At 46.1% G+C, this 24,691-nt stretch overlaps 1 protein-coding gene across 5 annotated transcripts in view; it reads right to left on the minus strand.

Moving 5' to 3' along the window:
- Positions 1-24,691, minus strand: part of PTGFRN (prostaglandin F2 receptor inhibitor) — a 103,145-nt gene that overhangs the window by 57,661 nt on the left and 20,793 nt on the right. For 4 of the 5 annotated variants that reach the window (XM_084507201.1, XM_084507202.1, XM_084507203.1 and 1 more), the window contains one exon: positions 20,488-20,636. In XM_084507201.1, the coding sequence (XP_084363327.1) occupies positions 20,488-20,636 (149 nt within the window). Of the gene's footprint in view, positions 1-7,941; positions 8,074-20,487; positions 20,637-24,691 lie in introns of those variants that run through there. The other variant, XM_084507204.1, reaches the window with a different exon arrangement.

The raw sequence follows: 24,691 nt of genomic DNA on the forward strand, positions 1-24,691 counted from the left end.
TTCTGTGTTCTATGCCAATTGAGTGCTGTTATTTACTCTCTCTCTTTTTTTTTTTTTTTTTTTTTTAAATGAATGACCTAACAAACCCAGGGCTGTCAGCAGTTTGGCAGCTATTGACAGGTGCCTATCAATACAGAGCTCAGTCAATAGCTTTAATGCCCATTCAACCCTGCTTTGTGACAGAAATGCAGGACCCAGGCTTACCTTGCCACCTCCCCGCTGCAGAGGACCGCAGGGTGATTTTGCCTGCGATAAGCTGTCACGCTTTTTGTTTTCTCACTGATGAAGCCTGCTCCAGGCATTCAGGCTCTCTAAGCCAAAAGGCACAGCAGGCCTTGCCTAGAACCCAGCCATGAGATCAAAGGGAAACGAGGTTGATGCAATAGGCTTATTACTCTGCATTCATTTAGATCTCCATACGAACTGAATATAAACAAGCACACTCTACACACAACACACAGGCTCTTTACATAGGCACAAACTTCATCCACTGACAGCACCTCCCGAAACACAGGATGCCACCGGGCTTCTGAAGAACATGCCACTTCTTTTGGGAAAAGGCGGAGGCTGTAACTTCTGGGTGCATCTTATGGGCAGTGCTCTGAATGCACAAAATAGGTAGTGGCTATGGTAAAAGACAAGGGAAGACACCACCACCTTTCCCACCATCTAGCACAGAAGACCAACACCTCACCGTGTATTCCAACAGTTTCCACTAACAAGTAATTGCCTATTTTCTACCTCAGTATTACTCACTATGTTCAAGAGCAAAAAAATGCATGTACTGATTAAACATACATTACTGTGAGAAAAAATATATAAAAAAAAAAGTACTGGAACCTAATGATTTATTCACCCATTGTGTCAATTCTGACTTTTTCTCTCAACGATTATGTTTGGTACCCTGAAAATTTAGGAAGCATCCTGTGTTAGTTCAGCATCTGTTTCATATTTAGAAGCTATTCTTTGCAAACACAGGGGTCACGCTGCTTTTAAAGCAGCTACTGCCAATTCTCTTTTGCAGGGCAGATTTAATAGCAAATTCCACTGCCACAGGATTCACTGTGTAATAATGAAGGGTAGTGTGTCAATAGATGAAACCGAACACATCAATAAGAAGCTGGCAGAGGTCCCTGCGGATGCCTCTCTTGCAACAATCATTTTAATGCGTGTAGGAGAACAATGCTGTTACAGCCCGCTCAAAGATTCCCCACAGCCACATTGCATCAAAGACTGAAACACGACGCTAAATCTCTGCAGTTGGAGCTAACAGTGGAACACGCACGGAAACAAAGTCCTTTACATTGGCAATTATTCTTCTTAAGGCTGACAAACCTAAGCAGAGCTAGCTTTTGTCAGAAGCAGACTCTTGCTAACCATCCCGACCCCAGCAATGGTTCCACCAACCTCTTTTTAATAGATACTGATATGGCAAGAAAAGAGTGACCCAAAAAGCATGAAAGCATGCAAATCACAATCACGAAGCAAGCATTAAGCAGCATAGCTGAACCACATCTATAGGAAAGTCGGCAGAGAGGCAAGCCCAGACGGATCAAGCTTATTAAACAGGAAGAGTACTATAAGTTCTTTACTTTTTCGAGAGAAACTATAGCAGCAGCAGGAACTGGTTTACAGCCAGCATGAAGTAAAGGACAAAGGGGGACACCTGGGAAAAAGCCTGAGAGAAGAACTGAAGCCAGAGAACAGAAGTTGAAAACCACACATAAAGTTTACATTGATTTTTTTTTTAAGGCCATATATAAGAAAGATGATATATACTGTGTCTGCTGTAAGCAGCAGGCTCTCACAAGCAGATATGATCAGTGATCCACACAGACCAGCAGCACGTTGTTCCAATACTGGCCAATTTGGCAGAAGGAGGAAAAAAAAAGAAAAAGAAAAAAAAAAAGAAAAAACCTTCACAACACATTTACAGAACTCTGAAACTGGAATAAAAAGGCAGCTTCCACTTCCCTGCCCCCAATTCCAGCTGTAATCCTCTGACACCTCAAAAAAAAAAATGACAGAGTGCTTCCTCGAGGGACCTGAGACTAATTCCCTAACGAGCCTTTAGAAACGGATACTTTTCCAAGCCTTATAATGTGGCCAAATTTGGACATTTTTCATAAGAACAGCAAAAGCCACATTCTTGGTGCAAAGTTAACTCCAGCCAAATTTCCAGCCCTTGCTCTAAAGCACTGAGGTGCTACAAGTTCTCAGCTTAGCAGCTGCAATATTATTATTTGCTCGAGACTGAGGAGAGGGAATTGGCTAGAACATGTGGGAAAAAAAAAAAATAATAATAATAACAAAGCTGCTTCTTCCTGCCTTCCCCACTCCCAAAGTGTAATGCTTGGAAACGTTTGAGCTTTTTTGTTTGTTTGTTTGTTTTTTGGGCGGGGGGGGAAAGCCAATGTGGGGTATACACCCAACCCTAAAAATTTCAGCTTGAATGCATGAAGCCATGCAGAGTAATAAACAATTTAAGAGATGGCCCTCGTAACAAAAAGTAGCAAGCAGACGTACTACAGGCATTGCTGGCAGCCCTGTCTATCAGCAGCTGTGACAGCTTGCCTGTGAGCTCCAGTCTTTAATTAGTTCTCATTCCTGAAGTTCACAAGTCAATTAATTCCAAAAACCATCCTCAAATCCTTTTTTAAAGGAGTAAAACACTGCTCACAACTTGGTCTCTTATTTATTTACTGACTTATTCTTCCCATAGCTTGGCTAACAGTTCAGTTCCTTTACAGCATCCATGCAAATGCCATCTGGCCGTAGAGATTATCAGCAGTTCGCTATTTCAGCTTGCTTCAGCTCTTCTTCATATTTCTGCAGCGCAATTTTGCCATCGCTGCATACAAAAAAAAAAAAAAAAAAAGCACCAACACATCGTTCTCAGGGCTGTTCCTTGAGACCCAGTCATATAAGGCTTTCCCTCCAATGTGCCTCACCCAACAGCGTAATGAAAAGCACCTACTGCAACACTTGCACAAGTTTCGAGCAGTCCCCAGGACAATTACATCAATTCACATTTCCTAGCATTCCCATACAGCTTTATAACATTAGAAGACTCGGTCAAGATATTTAGCAGGACTAGTCCTACCTTCTAAGCTCACTCATAAGCCTAGCTGTAATGCCGTAGCTAAAGTTTGTGACTGTTTCCAGTGGTAACCCAGTTCTGAAACCTCTTCCAACTACAGAGGAAAAAAACAGACCATCCCTTTTTTTGTCTCGGACTTTAGTTAGATGAAATCAGCTGTTTTTCAAATCTGCAAACTCTCATGTCTACAAATAAGCCAGATTCTGATAAAAAAAAAGAAGTATCTCAGTATTTTGAGTTAAGTTCTGTAAGTTCAAGTTAAGTTCTTGAATCCTGTTTTAGATACACGGATGATCTAGAAAGATAAGATTCACGGCTTTTGGCATCTGAAAAGCTATTTTTCAGATCATCCTATCTCAAACACAATTTTTTTGAAACTGATTATCTATTTTTATACCTTTGCCCCCTATAAAACCTAATGCATAAGATGTTTTAAACATTCATCTAATTATTTTAGAGCACTTTTCAGCAGGTATTCAAGCCTTGGAAGAAAGCTACAATTTGAGATTTTCTTAACAATCAACTTACAAAAAAAAAAAAAAAAAAAAAAAAGGACAATTGGAGAACTCGGTATCTTGAAACAAACTCATTCCTTCTTTAAGGCAAGAAATATCAACACCCAAACAAGAAAGGGAGTGACAGTCTCTCCCTTTCTTCTTTAATTCAGTTTTGGTGTACACCTTCTTTGGGTTAGGAATGAGGGTTGTGCAGGAAATGGCTTACTTGTAGAATCACAGAATGCCTTGGGTTGGAAGGGACCTTAAGGACCATCTAGTTCCTGTCCCGCTGCCATGGGCAGGGACACCTCCCACCAGCCCAGGCTGCCCAAAGCCCCATCCAGCCTGGCCTTGAGCGCCTCCAGGGATGGGGCACCCACAGCTTCTCTGGGGCAACCTGTGACAGTGCCTCTCCACCCTCAGAATAAAGAATTTCTACCTTGTATCTAATCTAAATCTACTTGTTTTCATTAAAGCCATTCCCCCTTGTCCTGTCACCACACCCCCTGACAGGGAGTCCCTCCCCAGCTTTCCTGTGGGCCACCTTGAGGTACTGGCAGGCCACTGTAAGGTCTCCCCAGAGACTTCTCTTCTCCACCCTGAACAACGCCAACTCCCTCAGCCTGAGTTATTATTCTTGGGCACAGAGTGAAACATCAGTATCCATAACAAACATTACAGGTATCTTACACATCAGGCTTTATTATTTACTACTGCAGATCTTCTAAAAAAGCAGGACTGCTAGGCCTTGTAGGTAACCTCTCCAGGAAAAGTCAAAAGCAAAATGCAAAGAAAAATACCTTTTTCATGTTATAACAGACACCCTCACTTCATAATTCATCTAATGTCCTGCCTTCAAAACTCAGAGACCTTGACAGACACCGACATAACCCTTACTTTGACCCAATTGATATTAGTAATGTTTTCCTCAAGTCCTTTACAATTTAACTTTCCTAGTGAAATTCTATACATGATTAATATAATTAATGTAATTATATTCATTAATTATATTATAAATAATTAATATAATTCTATACGTGATTAATTTCTATACATATCAGGAAGGCTTCACACCTTCAGATAAGGTGTCCATTACTCTTCCTCCTAAAACACAGGACTTCACACAAAAATGTATCAGTGAAAGGCATCTAAAAGAGACAATCGTAACATTTAGTTTCGAAAAGTATCTCACTTAGATATGCAACTTTTTCTCCATTAAGAAGACACACAGATCAGTTTTGCAGGTGTTTGAAAAGGACTGTGGCAACTAGGAAAAAAAAAAACAAAACACACCACCACCACATAAAACCCATCAGTTTATCAAACATGAAAGCTGAAATCTCAGATGTCCCCAAATGTTTGTTTGTATATAGAGGTGGATTTATCTACATATATGTATTTTATTTTTTTTTTTAAACCTACAATCCCCCCTAATCGAGCATGTGGCTGCATTTTTAAGTGACCCCTACTGCTTAGTTCAAATCTTGTTCGGGCAGGCTTACACTTCGATTCAGGGATTAGAGCCAAATACAACAGAGGCTACCTAAAGAGAGCAAGCTGTTGCAGTGTTGAAACGTAGCAATTGAGAAATCTGGAAAACAGGGATGAAGAAATTTCAGAAAAAGCACCTGTGCTACTGAAAAGTAGTTCTGGACCTCAAAAGATGCACAAGAGCCAGAAAGAGGTGACCAAGCTATCATCTGCTGACCTGAAGGAGCACAGGGTGCAAGGGTAAAAACACTTGCTGTACTGCTTTTCCTCTGATTTCCACGTACTCCCACAGCCTACACTCTAAGAAAATACATCAGCATGGCAAAAACACATGGGAAATGCTTCCTCCTCAGAAACAACACCTGCCTTCCAGTGCCCCACCAACCCAGCTCCAGTGTTCAGCATATGCTTTTTAACCACCGCTAAAGCTACAGCAGAGGTATGCAGGCCTCACCGCCTGCTCCCCCTCTGAGTAGTAGTGTGGGCACGAGTCCACCTCCTTCCAGCAGAAGGAGAGCAAAGGCCACCAGCGCTGAGCTTGCCAGCAGGTGAGCAGACACCAGCAGGGAAAGGAAGCAAATTCCCTGCAACACACCTTGAAAGGTGCGTGGGCGCTCGTCCATGCACCACTTCCCCGCCCTAAACCTTATGGCTCACCCATTTTCTCATGCTTTAGGTGCAAACCCAGGAAAAGATTAAAGCGTGCTTTTCCTTTAAGTTCATGATCGCAATAACTTACACTAATTGCCATAAGCTTTCTAACACAGAGCCTGAGCTAAAGCTTGATTCAAATGACTTGCTGCTGTAGCTCCTGAGGAAAAGAAAAACAAACACTACAGAATTCCAGGTGCAAGTTGTAGGAAATAACATATTTATGTGCACACAAGGCGTCTGGGGATCTGGCATGCTGGCACTGGCTACCATCACAGCAGACAGCGTGTGTCACCCAGGTCTAAGTGACAGTAAGAAAAAGGTCACCCCTGGGAAACCCAGCATCAGTGGTATTCCCTCAGGATCTAGTGAGCGCCTGCTCTCCTCCTGTCCCACAGCATGTACACAAAAATGAGCTTTTGATCAGTTACACTGAAAACCTTACCTTAAATCTCAAACAAGAACAGGAAAAAAAATAAAACCCAGAGGCTGCAAGGCTCACTCTCAGACGCTACAGTCTGAGGCCTAGTAACTGCTAGATACCTGTGGGTTTGGTTTTTTTTAAAGTGTTGTCCTAGGAAGGATGTTTTGGTTTCCAGAGTGTTTCACAGGTTGATTAGGCAGGCTGACTGCAGAATGAAATCACACATAAAAGAGGGAATGGCAGTGCAAAACTCCCTCGTGCTGCCCTCTGTCCTCAGAATCTAACCACACCAGAGGGAAGCAGACAGACTAGATCAAGCCTTTAATTCAGGATCCACCATCTCCTTACCAACACTGGCACTAACAGATAACAACAGTGGTACTGGATCCAGGAGAAAGGATGAGAAAACATTCCTATTTGTCATGGCCAAATACTTCAGCCATTTGCTGGGTTATTCCATAAAGATCTGAACGAAACAATCAAGCCTAAGTACACGCAAGGGATGAACTTTTTCATGCTTCAACTCCTTCCCTTCACCTTGGTTATACAGAAATTCATCAACACTTGCAGCACATTAATTAAAAGAAAGAAACAACAGCCCGTCTCCTCTATTAAAGAGCTCCTGGAAAACACACGTTTGCAGAAGCACACTTTTCCCACCCAGAGTGAGAGGAGCAGCACCTCCCCAACCTCTCACACAGCCTTCTCGCAACATTTGGAATAGCTCAGAGAAGCTACAAATTGTATCAGGAGACAGTCACACCGCAACACACCAGACAAGTCATTCCGAAAAGTTCAGGGTATTTTTTTCCTGCACACAAAAGCACTTTCAATTTTAACAGCACGACTGCAATTAAAAAAAAGGACAGACCATACAGACAAAACACGTTGCAAATGGTGGATCGATACCTGTGCATGCACGTTTTAAGTTATGGGAATTATTTTGTCTGGAATTAAGGAGGAAAAACAAAGAAAAACTTCCCTGTTGCACACCACCCTTAATAAATTTACTTTTTGCTGGGTGATCCCGAGCACTTTATCCGAGAGTCCTGGTCTTCTGCTTGTCCTACTAAACCACTCTCTCGAAAAAATTTTTATTCCCTCTCTGTTTCCTAACCAAAGAGGCTAAAGGTGTCCTCGGCGGTTCTCCGCCGCTTCCCCAGCCGGCACGGTGCCGACACCCGAAGAGAAACGAGGCAGCCAGCCCCGGCTGCAAGTCGGGGAAAGCAGAGCGGGCACCTCTCGCCCAGCCTGAGCGCCCCGGGACCCAGCCGGGGGCGAGCCCAGATTTGGGAGGCCCGACTGCCAGCCGCGGCTGCCCGCTCTGCAGACCCGGCGAGGACGGCGCCCTGGCGGAGTTGAGACAAGGCGTCACGGGCGCTGCCGTGTCCCAAGCAGGAGCGCAGCCCAGGCGGGCGGGCAGCGTTTTGTCTGAAGGCAGGCGGTGCCGGGCGGGGCGGGGGGCACCCCGCTCCTTGCCCCCGGACCTGGGGAGCCCGGCTCCCACCTCCCCTGCCCGCCCCAACTCACCGGGACCCCAAAATGTTAAAACGATGAATTAAAAAAAAATCATAAAAAAGCCACCAACCAGCCAGCCAGCCATCGCCCACCCCGCGGGAAGGAGCCAGCGCCCAGCACCTGCGCCAGCGGGTCCCGGCCCCCCCCCCATGCCCCGGGGGGTCCCCGGGGAGCCCCCGCCCCAAAGTTTGGGGCACGGCCCCGGCGCAGGGGTCCGCGGGCCCTGCCCTCCCCCGCTACCTGCGGCCCCCCGCGCTCACCGAGCAGCAGCAGCAGCAGCAGGAGGAGGAGGGGGAGGCAGGGCGCCCTGTCCCCGCGCTGCCCCATGCCGCACGCCTCCTGCTCGCCTCCCTGGCCCGGGGACCGGCGGCAGCGCTCCCCGCCGCCCGGCTCGCCGCCCGCTGCCCCGCCGAGCGCACGGAGCCGCCCGCCCGCCCCGAACCGGCCGCGCCGCGCCGCGCAGCCAACCACGGAGACAAACTTTCCCCAGCGCCCGCCCCTGCCCGCAGGTAGCGGGGGGGCGGCGGAGCGGGGACGGCCCCCGGAGCCCCGAGCGGGGCGGAGCCGGAGCCTCCCGCCCGGCCCGGCCCGGCCGCCGCCGCCCGGCCTCCGAGCACGCGGGGCCCGGCAGAGCCGCCGCCGAGCCCCGCCGCCCCCCCGGCCGCTGGGCCTGGCCCGGCCGACATGGCGCCCAGCCCGCCCCGTCCCCGCAGGCAGTGCCCGCTGCCTGCACCGCGAGAGGTGTGGGCAGGGCAGGAGGTGCCCCCTGCCCGCCCCTGCCGCAGCACCGCAGCCTTCCCGTGTTGGTTTGTCCGGGGGGGTTGAGTTCCTGATCTCCCGTGAAAGCAAAAGGCTCAGGAAACTTGGGGAGTTTCAATCTCCTTGCCATATTGTAGAATCATAGGATCAATAAGGCTGGAAAAGCCCTCCAAGGTCACCTGGTCCAACCATCCCCTGCCACCAGCATCACCCGCTAACCCATGTCCCTAAGCACCACGTCCAGCCTCTCCTGGAACACCCCTAGGGACGGTGACTCCACCACCTCCCTGGGCAACCTGTCCGAACACCTGACTGCTCTTTCTGAGTAGAAATGTCTCCTCATTTCCAACCTGAACCTCCCCTGGCACAACTTGAGGCCATTTCCTCTAGTCCTGTCACTAGTTATATGCAAGAAGGTAGCTGTAGAGAGCAATAAGGTCTCCCCTGAGCCTCCTCCAGACCAAACAACCCCAGTGCCCTCAGCCACTCCTCACAGGACTTGTGTTCCAGGCCCTTCACCAGCTTCGTAGCCCTTCTCTGGACACACTCCAGGGCCTCCATGTCCTTCTTGTAGCGAGGGGCCCAAAGCTGAACACAGCACTCAAGGTGCAGCCTCACCAGAGCTGAGTACAGGAGGACAATCACCTCCCTGGTCTTGTTGGTTACACTACTCCTGATACAAGCCAGGATGGTTATTAGCTGCAAAATCGTCACCCTCCATGTGTGTGTCCTGCTGTTGTCTTCCCAGGCTCCCTTCAGGCCACCTGGTTTGCCGTGCTTTGGCAGAGCTAGGCCCGCATTACAGTTGCTGTGCAGGGAGCCTCCAGAGCCCGTGCACGGTTTTGAGCAGCTCCTCCAGCAGCAAATGGCTGGCGTAGGCTTTATTCCGGTGTCCCCAGGACACCTCAGCCTGGAGCACGCCTTGGGTTGGGTGAGGTTGTTTGCTCCCACCAGCAGGAAGTGCGCACTGTGTTCGCGCCTGGGAATGATTACCAGATGGGATTTGGGGTTGGACTTTGCCATTAATTCCGTAATGCTTCACAGGAGGGAGGGTGTTGCCTGATAGGAATGAGACAGGAGCCACCTGATGAGGCTTGGTGAGAACGTTTATGCTTCAACTGCAATTACCTGAGCTCTGGTACAAGTGAGATACCTTTGCAGAGCTGCAGCTGCGAGGTGCCTGGGGGACACTTGGTCCCAGCCATGCTGAAGTTATCCTGTCTTCCAAATTGCAAGTGAGGCTGCAGCCACAAACATGACTGAGCAGCGGCTGCCCAAACAAAACAGGACTTTTTTGTGTTTACAATACCCTCTATGCCTGTTTGTTCTTGCCACCTGTTTGTGATCATTCTGTTCTACCTCCTCCTCTGGCCAGCACTCAAATACATTTTTTCTGAAATTCTTTTCCTTCACTGAAAAGCATCTCTTCTGTATACCAAAACATGTTTCTTAACGTCAAATTCAGAAAACTGATTAGCTCTCTCTGCCTTACCAGTCTACTTCTGTCATGCTGGTTAAACTACTGATCCTTCACCAAACTCTAGTCCTGAAAACATGTCCCCTTGTACCCCTTAAGCCTCGCAGCAGCAATCCTAACAGGTACATATGGATGTAGTCACGGTTGCGAAGTTCACTGCATGCACAATCCACTGGCTCTGCAGAAGCCCCACTCTGTTTGCTCTGTGCTTCATGTTTCCTGTGTTCTGCTGCTGGGTTAGGATCAGCGAGCTAGGACCTGAATTACTGAATGGTTGCAGCAGTAGCTTTCTCCAAGAGATGGTCTTGAGGATTTTCTTTGTACCCGTGGAAAGCTTTGCCTTCTGACTGTCCAATTTGGAAGGCCCCATTGCATTTACTGTAGCTGCCAGGTGCAGGTGTCTACTTCACTATGGCTTGGCACTGGAATTGTACTGGTGAAAAGAAAACATAAACGCCTATGATCCTAGAGTTGTGGTGTGTGGTATTGCCAACAAGTGGCACCTCACCCTTTTACTTCACATTTAGTAGGAACCAATTTCCTTCCCATATACACGGTCAGACTTCTAGATAGGAGGGGCCACCATAACCCCTTAATCTGACATGTGTACACAAGCCATGAATTTTTTCCCAGCAGCTGGATCAAGGCAGTTTTATTTGAAAGAAAACACATCTTGTCTTAAAGGCTCCAAGGAATGGAGAGTGCCTTGTTCCATCCGCTAATTTACTCCAATGTCTCATTACTCTTGCTGCTAGAAAATTGCTTCTTTCAAGGTTGAATTTGTCCGACTTTGACTTCGAAACATCAGAACTTGTTATGCTTTTGTCTACAAACCTGCACTCACAACCCATTTTCATGGATAAGTAACTATACACAGTGCTCCTATCACTGCTCACTGCTAAACAGAATGGATTGTTTTCGCCGACACCTCGCATTAAAGGATTCACTTCCCAGCTCCTGCAGCATCTTTCGGATTCTCCCACATTTCTACGTGCTTGTTGACATGCAGGCACCCACCCTGGATACAATATCATCGTGGTCTGTACACATGCTGCACACGGAGGAAAAACTATTTCTTTATCATTATTTGGTTTTCCCCTTCCCACATACATGAAAACAGAATTACACCATTAACTGCCTACCCTACACAAACAGCTTGTGGAGTCCATCACCCATGCTGAATCCTCAAGTCTCTTTTTGCATCTGTTTTCCAAGACAGCCATTCATTACTGATGTTCTTCCTTTCTCACGCCGTGGCCTTGCAGCAGGCTGTGTTAAACAATGTTTTGAAATGCTGTGACAATTTAAGCAGATGTTTGAGATCCCTCATTCGATTTTAAAACCATTTCTCTGAGGCTGATAAGTCACCAGCATAGATGCCAAAAAGAACAGGGCTGAAGCTGACCACTGAGTTAGTCTACCTTCTCCTTCAAAGCCTGTTTTCTTCTTTTTTTTTTTTGTTGCGTGTCCTACTTTCAATGGATTGTTACATGTATGTGATTATGTCATTTTTTCCCCTTGCCAATTCCATTTTGTATAGTTCAGCTACAGGAGCCAGACTGAGTTAAAAGCTTTCTCTGAGTATAAAGTCAAGACAAATATCTTCCTCTGTTTTTGTGCTTTCTCCATGTTTATTTACGACGTGCAGGGTAAATATGTGGTCAGTTGTTTGTTTCTTAGGAAGGCATCCAGTTTGACTTTCAGCATTTGGCATTGTTGTCGTTGCGTAGATACCACATCTATTTCATTTATTGATGACACTGCAGAAATGTTTGCCTGAATTTCTTCATACCTAGATTGCTGCATAATGCATTGGCTGAAGGCACCTCTCATTCTGGGGTAACTAGATTAGCCAGCAGTCTCTCGGAGAAGGATCACCATTGAAGGGTTATATTCAACAACATGCACGCACACGTGCATAAACATGAACACACACTGATCCTCAAGAAAGCCACATGCAAACCCTCTCTACTCGCACCACTCCTCCAACACTTACTTGCCAGGCTTTGCAGTTTCCCTCTTGACAAACAAGCTGCTGCGCTCCCCACCTTGTTGCCTGAGCAGCAGAGGACAAATGTGAGCCGAGTGCCCACTGGGAGCACGGAGTGCAGCGTTCAGAAGTCCTATGCATCTTTGGCAGTGGAAGGGCCCAGCCAGGCAAGGACCCAGCACCCTGTTCAGGGGCAGGGGCTGCAGAAGCACAGCTCCCATGCAGCGCAGATCGCTGGCTGCGAACCCTAAGCACTGGAACAATATTTTGGTGCCACTGCCTGCTGTAAGTGAGGGCCCTTGCTGCTGGTGTGTGGCAGCCATAAGCTCTCCACAACAAAGAGAGGGCTAGGCAGACAGGTAAGTCCATGCTCATCTGCTCTGTCAGCAACAGGGCAGACACTAAGGGCAGGAAGGAGACCGTCAGCAGCTCCCAAACTGCCCTGGGCAAAGGGAACCACAGCGCAAAGCTGTCCTGCAGACACCTACACCTAGATGTGCCGTCTGGTGCCGTGGGTACTCATTAAAGATCCTTTTCTCAAGAGCTAGGGACATTATCCCAGTGTGCTGGCCAAAGTCTCGATTTCCTTCTGCTTTGAGGTTCGCTTTGGATTTTGGAGCGGGCACAATACTCATCCTCAGCTCCTGTTCAATCTCGCCTTGCCCTACTAACCAGCCAAGGGGCTGCCCCAGCACAGCTGTAGCTGGCATGAGCCCGACAGCCTCTAAGATGCACAGTCAGTTTGGTGAAATGCTTCCAAACGTACCTGGATATAAAATACATGCCCCCTGTCATTCCTCTCTCGGTAGCTGAACAGAAATATGGGCAACAGCAGAGAGCTCACAAAGAACTGTGAAAAACTCAGCTTACCCATTATGTATTATGCATTAAAACCTGTCTCTATTGAGCTGTCCAAGATAAAGTCCTACTGGCATTTGATCAAAAGGGCAGGAAATTACCTTGATTTGTCCTGGCTAGAGCTGGCTGCCTTCTGTAAAAAGTATTTGTGAATAAATTATTTGCAGATTGACGGAAAAAAAAAAGCGGGTAATTTATTTGATGAATATTGTTCAGATGGCTATTGAGGTAACCAAGTCATGAGGAAAAAATATTGGTGAATGATTTATTTGAAAATCTAGTTGAAATTTGACAGGAGAAAATGGTCAAACAAACTGTTTGCCACTGTTATTCAAATGTTAGCAGAAGTGAAGTGCACCATGGTGCTTCAAGCCATGGTCCCAAGAAAGGTATGAAATATGAATTCAAATCTTCAAATCTGCACTCGCCTTCTCCTTATTCACCTATTAGCGAGTGCAGGATAGATTCTACGTTTGCAGCTATTTATTCTTATTTATTATGAAGACATTCTGGAAACTATCTTGCCTGATAAAATAGCAATGAAAATTGAGTACCTTTTACTTCCCTCCTGCCTCCCTTCAGCGGATCTCTAAGCACTTTACAAATTTCAATGGGTTTAATGTTACAGCTGTTCTGTGAGGCAGGAAGGCATAATGAAACCCAGAACAAGTAGGAAGCACACACTGCTAGCTACAGGTTCCTTTACATCATAAACTATCACACTTCGTGAGCATTTTTAGACTAGACTCCTTTCAGCAGGGCACATCAGTTACAGGCTGACTACATTTTTCAAATCTGGCTGCCTGACGTTTGGTTCTTAATTCTGTACTTGAGCACTCATAAACAGCTGCTTTATATTACATGCTGAGCTCTTGTTGAATTTGATGGAATTTTTCAGCATTAAACACATGAGGAGAAAACCATGTATCATGATATTTCGGTGCACGCATACAGATTTAGCAGCATGACCTTAGATGCTTGCCTGCAGAAATGTTTATGATGGTCTAGGAGGAAGATAATAACCAGGAAGCAGGCAGGTTGCAGAGACCTGTGAGTGGCTGCAGCTTGCACACCCATGTCACTGGTGCCTCACAAGCAAACCACACACAGAAGAGTAATCCAACCTGCTAGGCAATAAACGAGACATCTTTCTCCTTGATGCCTCTCTTTTACATCTCCAGTAGCAGGGCTGCAGCCCCTCCCTTGATTTTTGCTCAGAATTGTGACTGCTCGGTACCCGATACGAGGAGCTGTACTTTCAGAGCAGTATATGGGTGTGAAGGGTTTGGCATTAGATGTTATGGCAGCTCCTGCCATGGCACATACAGTACAGATAAAATCAACACACTGCTCATACTATTGGACATTTTCTTGTCAAGTTCAGTACAAAGGGGATTTGACCTCCAGTACCAAGCTGAGCATCACCAACCAAAGAATTTGTGAACAGAATCTGCCTGCCAAGGCAGTATGTGACTAAATTATCACCCAAAAACTTGCTGTCTAAACTCTGTAGAAGTGATTAATTAATAAAGAAATGATCTAAAAGATATTTTTATGTAATGATGACTGAATATCAAATTGAAGATCTGCTGATCAGCTTAAACACAAACTATAAAACCAGAATAAACATTTGGTTGTTTTCTGTTGATCATTGGAGACAGTTAAAAATCTAGATTTACTCGGCATGATTTTTGTTCTCTTTCCCACTGGCATGTCTAGGAAAAATCAAAAGGAGTCAATTGTGCTTTCAGGTTTTCTCCATTTCTGTGTTGTGACTGCAAAAATCATAGGGGAGGATATTGCTCTGTTTTAAAGGAACAGCTTTCATTACAAACAGAGAAAGAAAACAATAGAAGCATTTCAGTTGGCGTTTGTTTGTTTTCATATGGAACCTCCGAGGCAAAATTGAAGTTGGGAAGGCGGGGAGAGTCTCTGCTTGTAAGGCAAGCAGGTACAATTCTCATCCTGCTCCAGATTCACTCTCTCGATGCAGTCCAGTTATGCTCCATTTTGGGAGCTTGCTTTGCTTTTTTTTTCCTGGGGTCAGTCTGAGCTTAGCTCTTTTTTGTGTTACTACCTGTGGGACTACTCTCTTTCCACATCAGAAACAGGCTTAAATCCTTTTCTAACCTTGCCTACAATGAGCAGGACATCCATGCAATGTGGCAAATTAAATCAGAAGCTGCGAAAGCACGTTTCTCAAGGAGGTCCCAGAGCCTCACATGTCACTACAAGGTGCATACCCCACTCTGTACTTCTTTACTTTTCTGAGGCACAGAAATTACAGAAGCAAGAAGCCAGGAGGCCTCCGCCTATGCAAGGCTGAAATGCTGCAGATAACATACACTGAGCTGTCACCTATTATCCTGAGTTGATTTTAAATAATCTATAATCCAGGGATGAGAAATGAATACCACAGGATGAGGCAAATCCTTCTCATGCAGCAAGACAGCGTTGTCACTACACCAAGCCACGAAGCAAGAAATGCTATCTCGTCAAGAGAGGACTTCTAATTTCTTGAGCAGAGTGGCTAAAAGAATCTTCCTGAGTGCACTTACATTAGCGGGAGTTAATTAGGAGATTAGGCTGGGGTTGATGATCATGACCCCTTCTGACAATCTGGGTGCACTCTGTAGGAATGAGAGCCTGGAAGCAGGGAAGAGGCACGCTATTAGCTGGCACGGTCGCTGTGCCCCAAGGAGCAGAGGACAGCCCACAGAATGACCCAGCAGGGTGCTCTGGGGGCTCTTCCCACCCTGGAGTGGGGCGGGTGGAGATGAGATGAAGAGAGCTTTGTATTAAAAAACAGGGAAAGCCAGTGAAATCCCAACGTCTGATTTTCAGGTTCATTTTTAACTCACAGTGCTGAGTGAAGTGATTAGAGATGTAAAATGCATGCAGAATAAAACCAACATAAAAGTTCAGTGACGATTGGCAAGCTGAAACTTCTGCTTTCAACAGAATTCCAGAAACAAACTTAGAAAGCTTTATGCACAAAAAGCTATAGGAGAGCAAAGCAACCTGTGTTCTTATTGTATTTCCAGTCCTTTTGGCATCTTACTATTCCAGCATCTCCTGCTCACTGCTATTTGCTGTCTTCTTCCCTCTGTTTTGGTTCCACGTTGGATGACCAGCTAACTAGGTACTGAGCCAGCAGAGGGAAAAAACAGGTCAAAAACTGCAGATGTCTCAGTGTTTGAGCCCAAGAGACATCAGATAACAAGCTGTTATAGTCCATCTGCAAATCCACTAGCTGGCTCGTTATTCATGAGTGCCTGCATAAGGCCTCATTGATTCTAGTCTGGCTTCGTGCTCTTGACCCTGCAGCGCTTTGGGGGCATCTGCAAGCACAAAAGGTTTGTTGGCGCATCCAGCACTCCTTCTGTGAGTTTTGGGTAATATTCGGGGAGGAACCTCAAGTGCCAGCTACCCCGAGAAGATGCATCTCACCACAGATGTTCAGATGAGCATCAGCTGGGGGATCCTGCGTGCTGCTGGAACGCTGCTCCATACATCCGTGCCTCTGCAAATCCTGCATCCTTGAAAATGGTCCCTTGCAGAAAGTGCTCCTGCTTTGGCAACATGGGGAATGTGCATGCTGATCATGTGGTTCACCGGGACAACCAAAAAAGCTCACTTATCGCAAGGTAAACTGCAGCACAAATTCTCCTTGCCTACCCTGTGACCGCAGGGATGGCAAGCAAGGAAACACATTGAGATTCAAGTCACGATATATAAAAATCTCACTAATTTAGACCCAAGAGACTTCAGAAGAGGGCAGAATTTGGCTCTCAGTGAGAAGGCAGTGTCTGCATATAAAGTCACTGGAAAATGTCCAATAAGGCTGCATATACCGTGTCCCCCCAAATCCGCTTCCCTGGCTGGGGAGTAGCTGCTATTCACAAGCTGCATGTCTTAGAGCAGAATGAGAAGGTTCAGTAAAAGCAGCATGAATAAATGCTATTAACATGGTGTTGAAGAAACCTTCAGACCCAGCCTTTGGGCAGATGAGTGAGCACAGCCAGGCAGGGCAGGCCTGTGTGGGGGGCTCCGGCTCTTCTCTTATACCCCTGCGGAAATCATCACCCCTCTGCTTGTGGGAGAGCAGAGATCCCTGTGTCCCCTGCCAATCACATGTCCCATGGGTTTCCCCTTCGGCTTGTCACCCACCACATGGCAGAGATGATGTCTCCTGTGAGCGAGGAGCCAAGAGCGAGCAGGACATCTGCCCGTGGAGAGGTTTTTGGGTAGAAGTAGTGCAAAAGGAAGCATCACAGAGTTTCCAGATCCTGTCACAGAGGATCAGGGCAGCTGGGTAGCCGTGGAGACGGAAATTGAAGGTGTGTTACGGGGATTTACATGCCATTTTTGGAAGCCCTGTTTCAGTTTAAGATGATTAGCAGTAACTGTGAAAGCCCTCAGGAAACTGCCTCATATAACTTTATAAAGGCTCCAGACGAGGCATAGCCCTCTTCTTTGAGCAGGAATTCCCTAGCCAGTGGCTGAAGAAATGTGTTGCTTTTCTCCTTGCTGAGAATAGGCAGCTGTTGTGCTTGCTAGATTAGCATCCAGGCTGCATGGGAAGATTTGATTTAAGGCAAGCCTGGCTGATGACTCTCTGCATGTAAAACTTCCAAAACAAGGGGGAGGGAGCAGCTGCAATTACAGTTTTCAACTGGGAAGTGAGAAAATAGAGATAATTTCCGTTTCTACAGCAATATGAATAATTATCAAAAAGAAAATGGTTGATTGGCAGCTAGAAGACTTGCTCCTACTGAAATGGGCCAGTAGGAGTAGCACAGATGAAATCCCTGGATGGAGGAGTTTACTTCCAAATGGTAAAACTCCTCTTCCCACTCTCATTTGCATGTTTGCTTATTGGCTTTTCATTCACCCTTACTAAGAATTTATATTTTTTTCCTCCAGAAAAGTGTTTTACAAGGTTTGCATGTGGACATCTCTTCTGTGATCCCTTGTTACCCCTGCTTACATCTCAACAGCTGCATGACTGTACATGACTGCAAGCCATTCAGGCATCAAGGCTCTAAAAAATCCTGCATCCACTTGTAGATTGTAAGCAACAATGTTCTTTCTCAAAAATATTTGAAAAACAGCCATATTGAGCAGGAACAGACTTTCCCCATCATGTTGCTTTCATACAGAGCTGGTTTTCTGGTGCCGCCTCAGACAGCCGTTCCTTCCAAAATTCCTATATCCAGCAGTCAACAAATCCATGGCTATAGCCTTCTGATGTGATAATAAAATACCAAGCCAATTCTGGAGCCAACCTCTGGCATACAAGTCTGGACTTCTTTCTCTAAGTGTTGCCAATGCTAAAAAAGAGCCTGCCACCTAAAAGAATGTGGTGCACCATGTGAGCAACACCGGCTCAGCTGAGTCGCCTGCCCGCTGCAGAAAGGCAAGTCCAGTGATGCTCAGCTCATCTAGCTGCAAATCTGCTGAAATCCACTCTAGCTACTAAAACTGAAAATCCACGGGGTCTGAATCAGAACGAGCAAGCAGTCAAACCTAAAACATCACTGCAATTTGCTGCTGAGCCCATGGGCTCTCAGAAACAATGAATGTTTAAAAAAAAAAAAAAAAAAAAACTTCAGAAAGGAAGGTCATACATATCTTACAAAGCAGGTAATGCCTTTTGTATTTCTCGCTGAGCTTCTGTAGCTGGTCTTCTTGAAATACTCCCATCAGCACATGCTGGAGCACATCTCATGCCTATTCGAACAAACAAAAGATGTCTCATCTTTCACTTTCTCCTTCCTCCACACTGCTGGGAATTACTGCTCTTCTCTTCTTCATTCTGCTTCTCATGTGGAGAGAGTCATTTTTAATTTTCTAGCACAGTAAAAATAATACAAAGCTTCATGAATGAAGCTGGCAAAATACAGAATCGGGCTTTACTCTTCATGCACAAAGATAAAATGGTAACATAATATTTAATCAGGGAGTGAAAGAAAGAGAAGTGAGTTCATTAACTTTTCCCTTGAGTGAAAACTCCTGTTTTCATTTTTCTTTTATTTTTATTCAAATAATTTGCAAGAGAACACCATCCGTATGCAAATGCGTGTGTCCTCAGAACACAGCTTTCTTTTATATAGATGATCGTGAGCCCACTCCAATAAAGAGAAAGAGCTGGGATTTTTCCATAGAAGTAATTGGCTCTATTAGCCTCCAGTTATCTCTTCCACATTCCTGAGAGCTCATGTACTTCAGTGGACAGCATTTGAGAGCATTGGACTTCACTGGCCCAACTGCTTTTACCTGGGGTTAATTGTTTTCTTCCCCTACCTGCAAGTGACCGAGGAGGAGGAAACTTTTGCATTTCATTCTCTGTATAGCAAGATTCACGGCCTTGAGACCTTTGGAGGCTCCACCTCACCCCAGCTCCCTGCGTTATTCCTGGAGCCAGCTGGGCTTGGGGTGTCATCAGGGGGAGTTCAGAGGCAGGAGGGCAGGGGGATAGCCAGCAGGTTTTGGCCTCCAGCCATGGGTGGACATGGCTGTCCTGATGACAATCCAGCTGTGAAACACCGGGCATGACAACAGCACCAAATCAACCCCACCTTGGTTGTGTCCTGAAGGTATGCTACTTGAGGACACTGTGTATCTCTTGTATCTCTTCTGGGTGATCCCTCCAGGTACAGCCAGTTGGAAAGCAGTGTTGTGGAACACAAGCTTTTAGAGAGCTGCAAAAACGATCATTAAAGTAACCTAAGCAATTCCCACACCCCTTCTGTGACATTAAAAATGCACTCATCTCCCATCACCTGGGCCTGTTATTTCTCAATTCTTCCTCCTGTTGTTTCCTTGTAGAAAACCATCTTATCACAAGCCACTAATTTATGAGGAGCAGGTGAAACACAGGAGACCCCATCCCTTCCTCAATGACGTTACTTCTGTCCGATCAGTATCTGAAAAATCACCAAGAGCCTCTCAATGAATCTTTCTGGATTACTTCCTAAGCAGCTGCTGATTCTTTCTTAGTAATAACAGAAGAGAAATCTGAGAGGAAAAACTGCAGCTGCTGCCGCAACAGAGAGAGCTTATTATGAGGCATTACACAAAAAAACATTTGTTTTTTTCATTTCATTTTATCTGTTTTGGTTTTGTGTTGTGTGGTGTTTTTTTTTTTTGTTTGTTTGTTTGTTTTGCCTGAGCGGTAAATTACGATGCAAAATCCACACCAGGAAGCTGATACCTAGCCCCATTGCAGGCAGGTTCCCACACAACTGCAGGTGACTTCACCTGTTTTGGTTAGCAACAAATTCTACAAGGTCATTCCCATTCTTGTCCCTCATGATGTTTCCACTCCATTTCTACATGGCTCAGATTTTGCACTGGAGGCACTGAGCCGTGATCTGAGGGATTTGCCACCAGTGACTGCCTTTCTCCAGTGCACGCTGGCTCAGGTTACCTCAATTTACAGTGCCACGTGGCACCATAACCACAGGTATCCTCTTACCTGCCTCGTTAATGCCTTTTGATACTACACCCTTTGGAGAGGGGATCATAATGAGATTTTTAGGCCCTTTTGCAGTACAATAACCGATAACATGAACGCTGTTCTGTGATAAAATACAGTTCCCCAGGCCAGACTTAACCCAGAATTACCAAAGCTCTTTGAGGACTACAAAATGCTACCTTCCATTAACATTACAAATCCATATGACATGGAGAACAAGAACCAAAAAAGAGGGGGAATACCTTGTATTGTAATAGAGAGAGACTTTAAGTGGTCACGGGCTGCTGCGGAAGATGCTACATGGAAGTGAAGAAGCCTCCAGTCATCAGCAAGCTCTGAGAGGATGAAACACCTCTGACTTCCTCCAACCTGCTTCTTTTCTGCCAAACACCTATATAAAATAAAATACAGTAAAGTAAAATAAAATAAATAAATAATAAAATAAAAGCTATTATTGACCATGCAGGTTACTGACCAAGCAGGCAGAACAGGGAAGTTATTTTTCTCTTGAATCTATGCCCTCCTCTGGAGGAGGTGTGCTTTTCTCTCCACCACAGCTCTCTTGCTGCGTGAGTTCAGTTAAGCGTTTATCAAGTCCTTTCCAAATCTGGAAACACTGATGTGTCATGGCAATACTTCTTTGTTTGGGAGTTACTGGGTGATTAATTGCAGTAGCTCCTCGAAGGACAACTTAATCTGCATTAACAACTCACCTGCTTCTCGGTGCAGCAATCATGCATGTGTTGGGGAGGGTGGATGGGAAATTAGGAGGTTAAAATCATTTTTAACTCTCCTTATCTCTTGACATGCCTTAAGCAACTTGCCTAAAAGGCTGGCAAACATTTACCACAGTGTGGTTGTTAGATGTAATGTGAAAACAAGTCAACAGAGAACCTCAGGCTAGCTTGGGTTTTTTTAAAACTTTCCCAAGCAATCAGCTAGACCATATCCTCCTAAGCAGCTGAGTCCCTAAATTATTTGTCAATTAAAAAAAATGTAGTTTTAACCAGCAACGTGACTTTGCAAACAGTCCATTGTATGTCTTGGAATCAAAATGCTCTGTGACACAGACACGTTTCAGTATTGGTCCAACAAGTCTCGATCCCATATGGCTTCAGTTACAGAGAAACTCGCTGGAGCCTTTCCTTTCTTGCACAAAAGCATCGTCAGCTAAACTCCAATAACTGAGCTTTTTTTTTTTTTTTTTTTTTTTTTTTTTCCAGGCATGTGCAAGGGGTGGAAAGAGCCTAATTGAATCTAATTTGATAGCTTTGTCAGTTTTAAAATTAGCGTGGACTGACATTTTTTCCTAGAACAAGGGAAGAGAAAAAAAAGGTCAGATTCTTAGCTGGTGATGAGTTGATGATCTGGTCCCACCTTACAGCTAGGAAAACAGCAGTCCAGGGATGCAATGGGGCGGTGTGTGGGTAAGTGGTGATTGCTGCAGACCAGCCTGCAATGCCTCTACAGACCAGGAGTGAACATGAACATGACAGCAGAGGACGGTTTGATAAAACCGTGCTCCTGATTTTGGCAGCCATGGGTGCTCAGTTCTGCTGGCTCTGACACCACCAGCCACCCCTCAACAGAGTCCAGTGCAGGTTCACAGAGATCCAAACATTCTCCTGCAGTTTATGGTCCTCAGCCAATGCCAAATCCAGTCAACAGGAATCTTTTTGTTGACTTCAAAAGGCAGTGACTAGTCCCTAATTTGTCATTAGATCCTTTGAGTATAATTAAAGCCATATTTTGTAGAAAGGGAGGCTGGACACAGCTCCTCAGATGATGAGTTTTTCTATCATTGCTTGGTTAGCAAGACTGATGATGATAATAACACCAGTAGCAGAAGCATCCACTTTGTGCTGTGAGCCTGCCATAGGCCTCCCTCCAGGTGTTAGGTGATTTAAGGAATCGTGGCTTTGCTTCAGCCCCAGTATTACAAAGACTCATAAGGGAAGAAGCCCAAATCTCCCCTGCCTTTAGCATCCCTTCGCTTAATTGCACCATTCCCTTCTTTCTTGAGATTATCTCACCACTGTATGAGCCCTGTCTGTGAAGTGGGTCCTTAGATCCTTTGCGCTCACTTAGCATTTCAAAGCTTGGTGCTAGAGCCACTGCTTTGCTGCAGTGGGGCCTTGAGGAAGGGTAGTGGGATCCAGCCCACCTTGAGATCAAACAAAACCTTGCCTTGGGGGAAAATGAGGTCTAAGTAGCATCCTGTCTATAAGCTCAGTGCCAGTGAGATTTTACCCCAGCCTTTTCCCTGTTATCTCTTTGTGCTTTGGACAGGTCACCAGGCAATCGCAGATCAAAATCACAAGTGCAGGTAGTCACAGCTCCTGCTGGCAGTGCCTTAACTGAGCCAGGCAGCAGCTCACTTTGAGGCAGGAGAAAAGGTGTAGCAGCCTCACCAATTTATAGCCAGGAGCGATGGATGGGGCTGTGCCTGCGGCCCTGGCTGACCATGAAGCATCCCAGCCAAGTCAAACAAGGACAGACTCAGAACCCAGTCCTGCTTCCAGGTCCTCCTCCAGGATGGAGAAGGCAACATGACAGCTCCCACCTCCTAACCCGGAGGACATGCCACTGTCCTGCTATGGGTCCTGTGCTGCACCATCCTCCTCACAGGGAATCGGTGGTTAGTTTTCTCACAGCGCGTATACATTCAGACGAGCTAAAAAAGGATTGAATGTGTCTGCTGTATCTCTTTTCTCTAGAACTGCCTGGGTACAGTAAAACATGAGAGGCTGTTGCAGTTGTTCAAAATTGCATCTGTGTTTAATCAGCCCATGTGCCCAGCTGTCTGCTGCAGTAAATCCTCCTGGAAGCCACTGAGATGGGCTTTTCTTTATGAAATCTCATTACTGTGATAGGTGGTAGCAGCGCCTATTATGCAGGTTGCCATTATACTCAGTTTCTTCTGAGGCTGCCTGACTTTAACTGGCTGGGCTGACATCTTCTGTGAGAGGTCTTGCCTCAGGCTGACAGATTCCTCAGCCTTTTGTACTACATACTATTCAAATCTGGTTACTCTGGCCCTATTAATTTCCTCTTAGGTCTTTCTGTAGCACCATTACAATACTGGAGTGCTTAGGGCAGCTCTGGCCCTATTTAATTTCCTCTTAGGTCCTTCGGTAGCACCATGATAATGCTGGAGTGCTTAGGGCAGCTCCTGCATTTCTCCCAGCAGCTCAGTGCCTGGTGGGAAGATGCAGTCCCTTCAGATGCCCTCCTTGAGCCACGGAGGGGCTGTCTGCCCAGGCACATCAGCATAGGGCCTGGGTGCTACCCTCCTGTGTGGAAATCAGGAGTAGGCAAGTAGGGAGCACTGGCCACTTCCCACCGTGAAGGTGGGATGTGGCCAGGACATGCACCGAAATTCAGGTGCCAGACCCCAGGTTGAGATAACACAGGCATAGCTTCTGTTATCAGATCACAAAAGCTCAGGAGCATGACCATTTATCCATCTCCACAGCAGGTAGCATGGGTTTTAATATTTAAAACAACGTTTCAAACCTAAATTCTTCCTGCAGTCGTGAAATAACAGGAATGGAAGCTCCCAGCTGACAGGCAATCTCTTCCTCCTCTCTTTCTGCCTGTGTCATGACTGGTCCTATTTCACCAAGCCTAACACCTTTGCCTTCCACTTAGAAATGCCAGTTGGGATTTTACACTTATTAAAGGGCATCAAAGCAGATCTCACAGTCTAGCAGAGCTTGTGCTGCTCTTTTTCCTATGAGCCCATCTTCACTGCTGCACTGAGCAAAATGGGCAATTCTCCTTCTGCAAGCCAGCTATTCAGATCTCAAACTGTTATTATTTTTTTTTTCCTGAGCTGCAGTTATTACAAGCTCTGTCTTTTACAGGCGTGTTGTGCTGGATCAGAAATAGCGATGCACGGCCACTGAAGGTTGAGCCCTGTGTTTTGCTAACACTTTGGAAGACGATACCATCTGTGACATGATTCAGATCAGTGGTTTAGTGAAATTCAGCTGGCAGGGAGTTATCCACCAGATTAATGTTTCAGAAGTTCTCGTGCTTCCAAAATGATGTTTTGTCTTCCCTCTCCCTCTGCTGTTTTCTTCCTTCTTCCATGTCTCCATAGGCAGGCCCTGTCAGGTGTCACAGGCACCTCGTTAACAGGCTTGGACAAGGCAGGAAACAGTCTTTGCCAAAAAAAAAAATAAAAAAAAAAAAAAAGAAAAAGGTACTTACATCTTGAAAGGGTGCACACTTCTGCCACTTTGACTGAGGGCAGCAGGGCACAGAAATGCATCTCCCTGCAGGCACCCCACTGCAGCCCAACACACAGGGCACCCTCAGTGCACACACGGGAGGCAGTGTGGAAACTTCTTTCCTGGCCACCAAGTTTCACCCCTCTGAAGACCACTATAGCACATTGTCCTGCGCCTCTGGGATGTGCCCCATTTGCAGGAGTGAGAACAA

This window comes from Aythya ferina, assembly GCF_964211825.1.
Source record: "Aythya ferina genome assembly, chromosome: 1".
Lineage (NCBI taxonomy): Eukaryota > Metazoa > Chordata > Aves > Anseriformes > Anatidae > Aythya > Aythya ferina.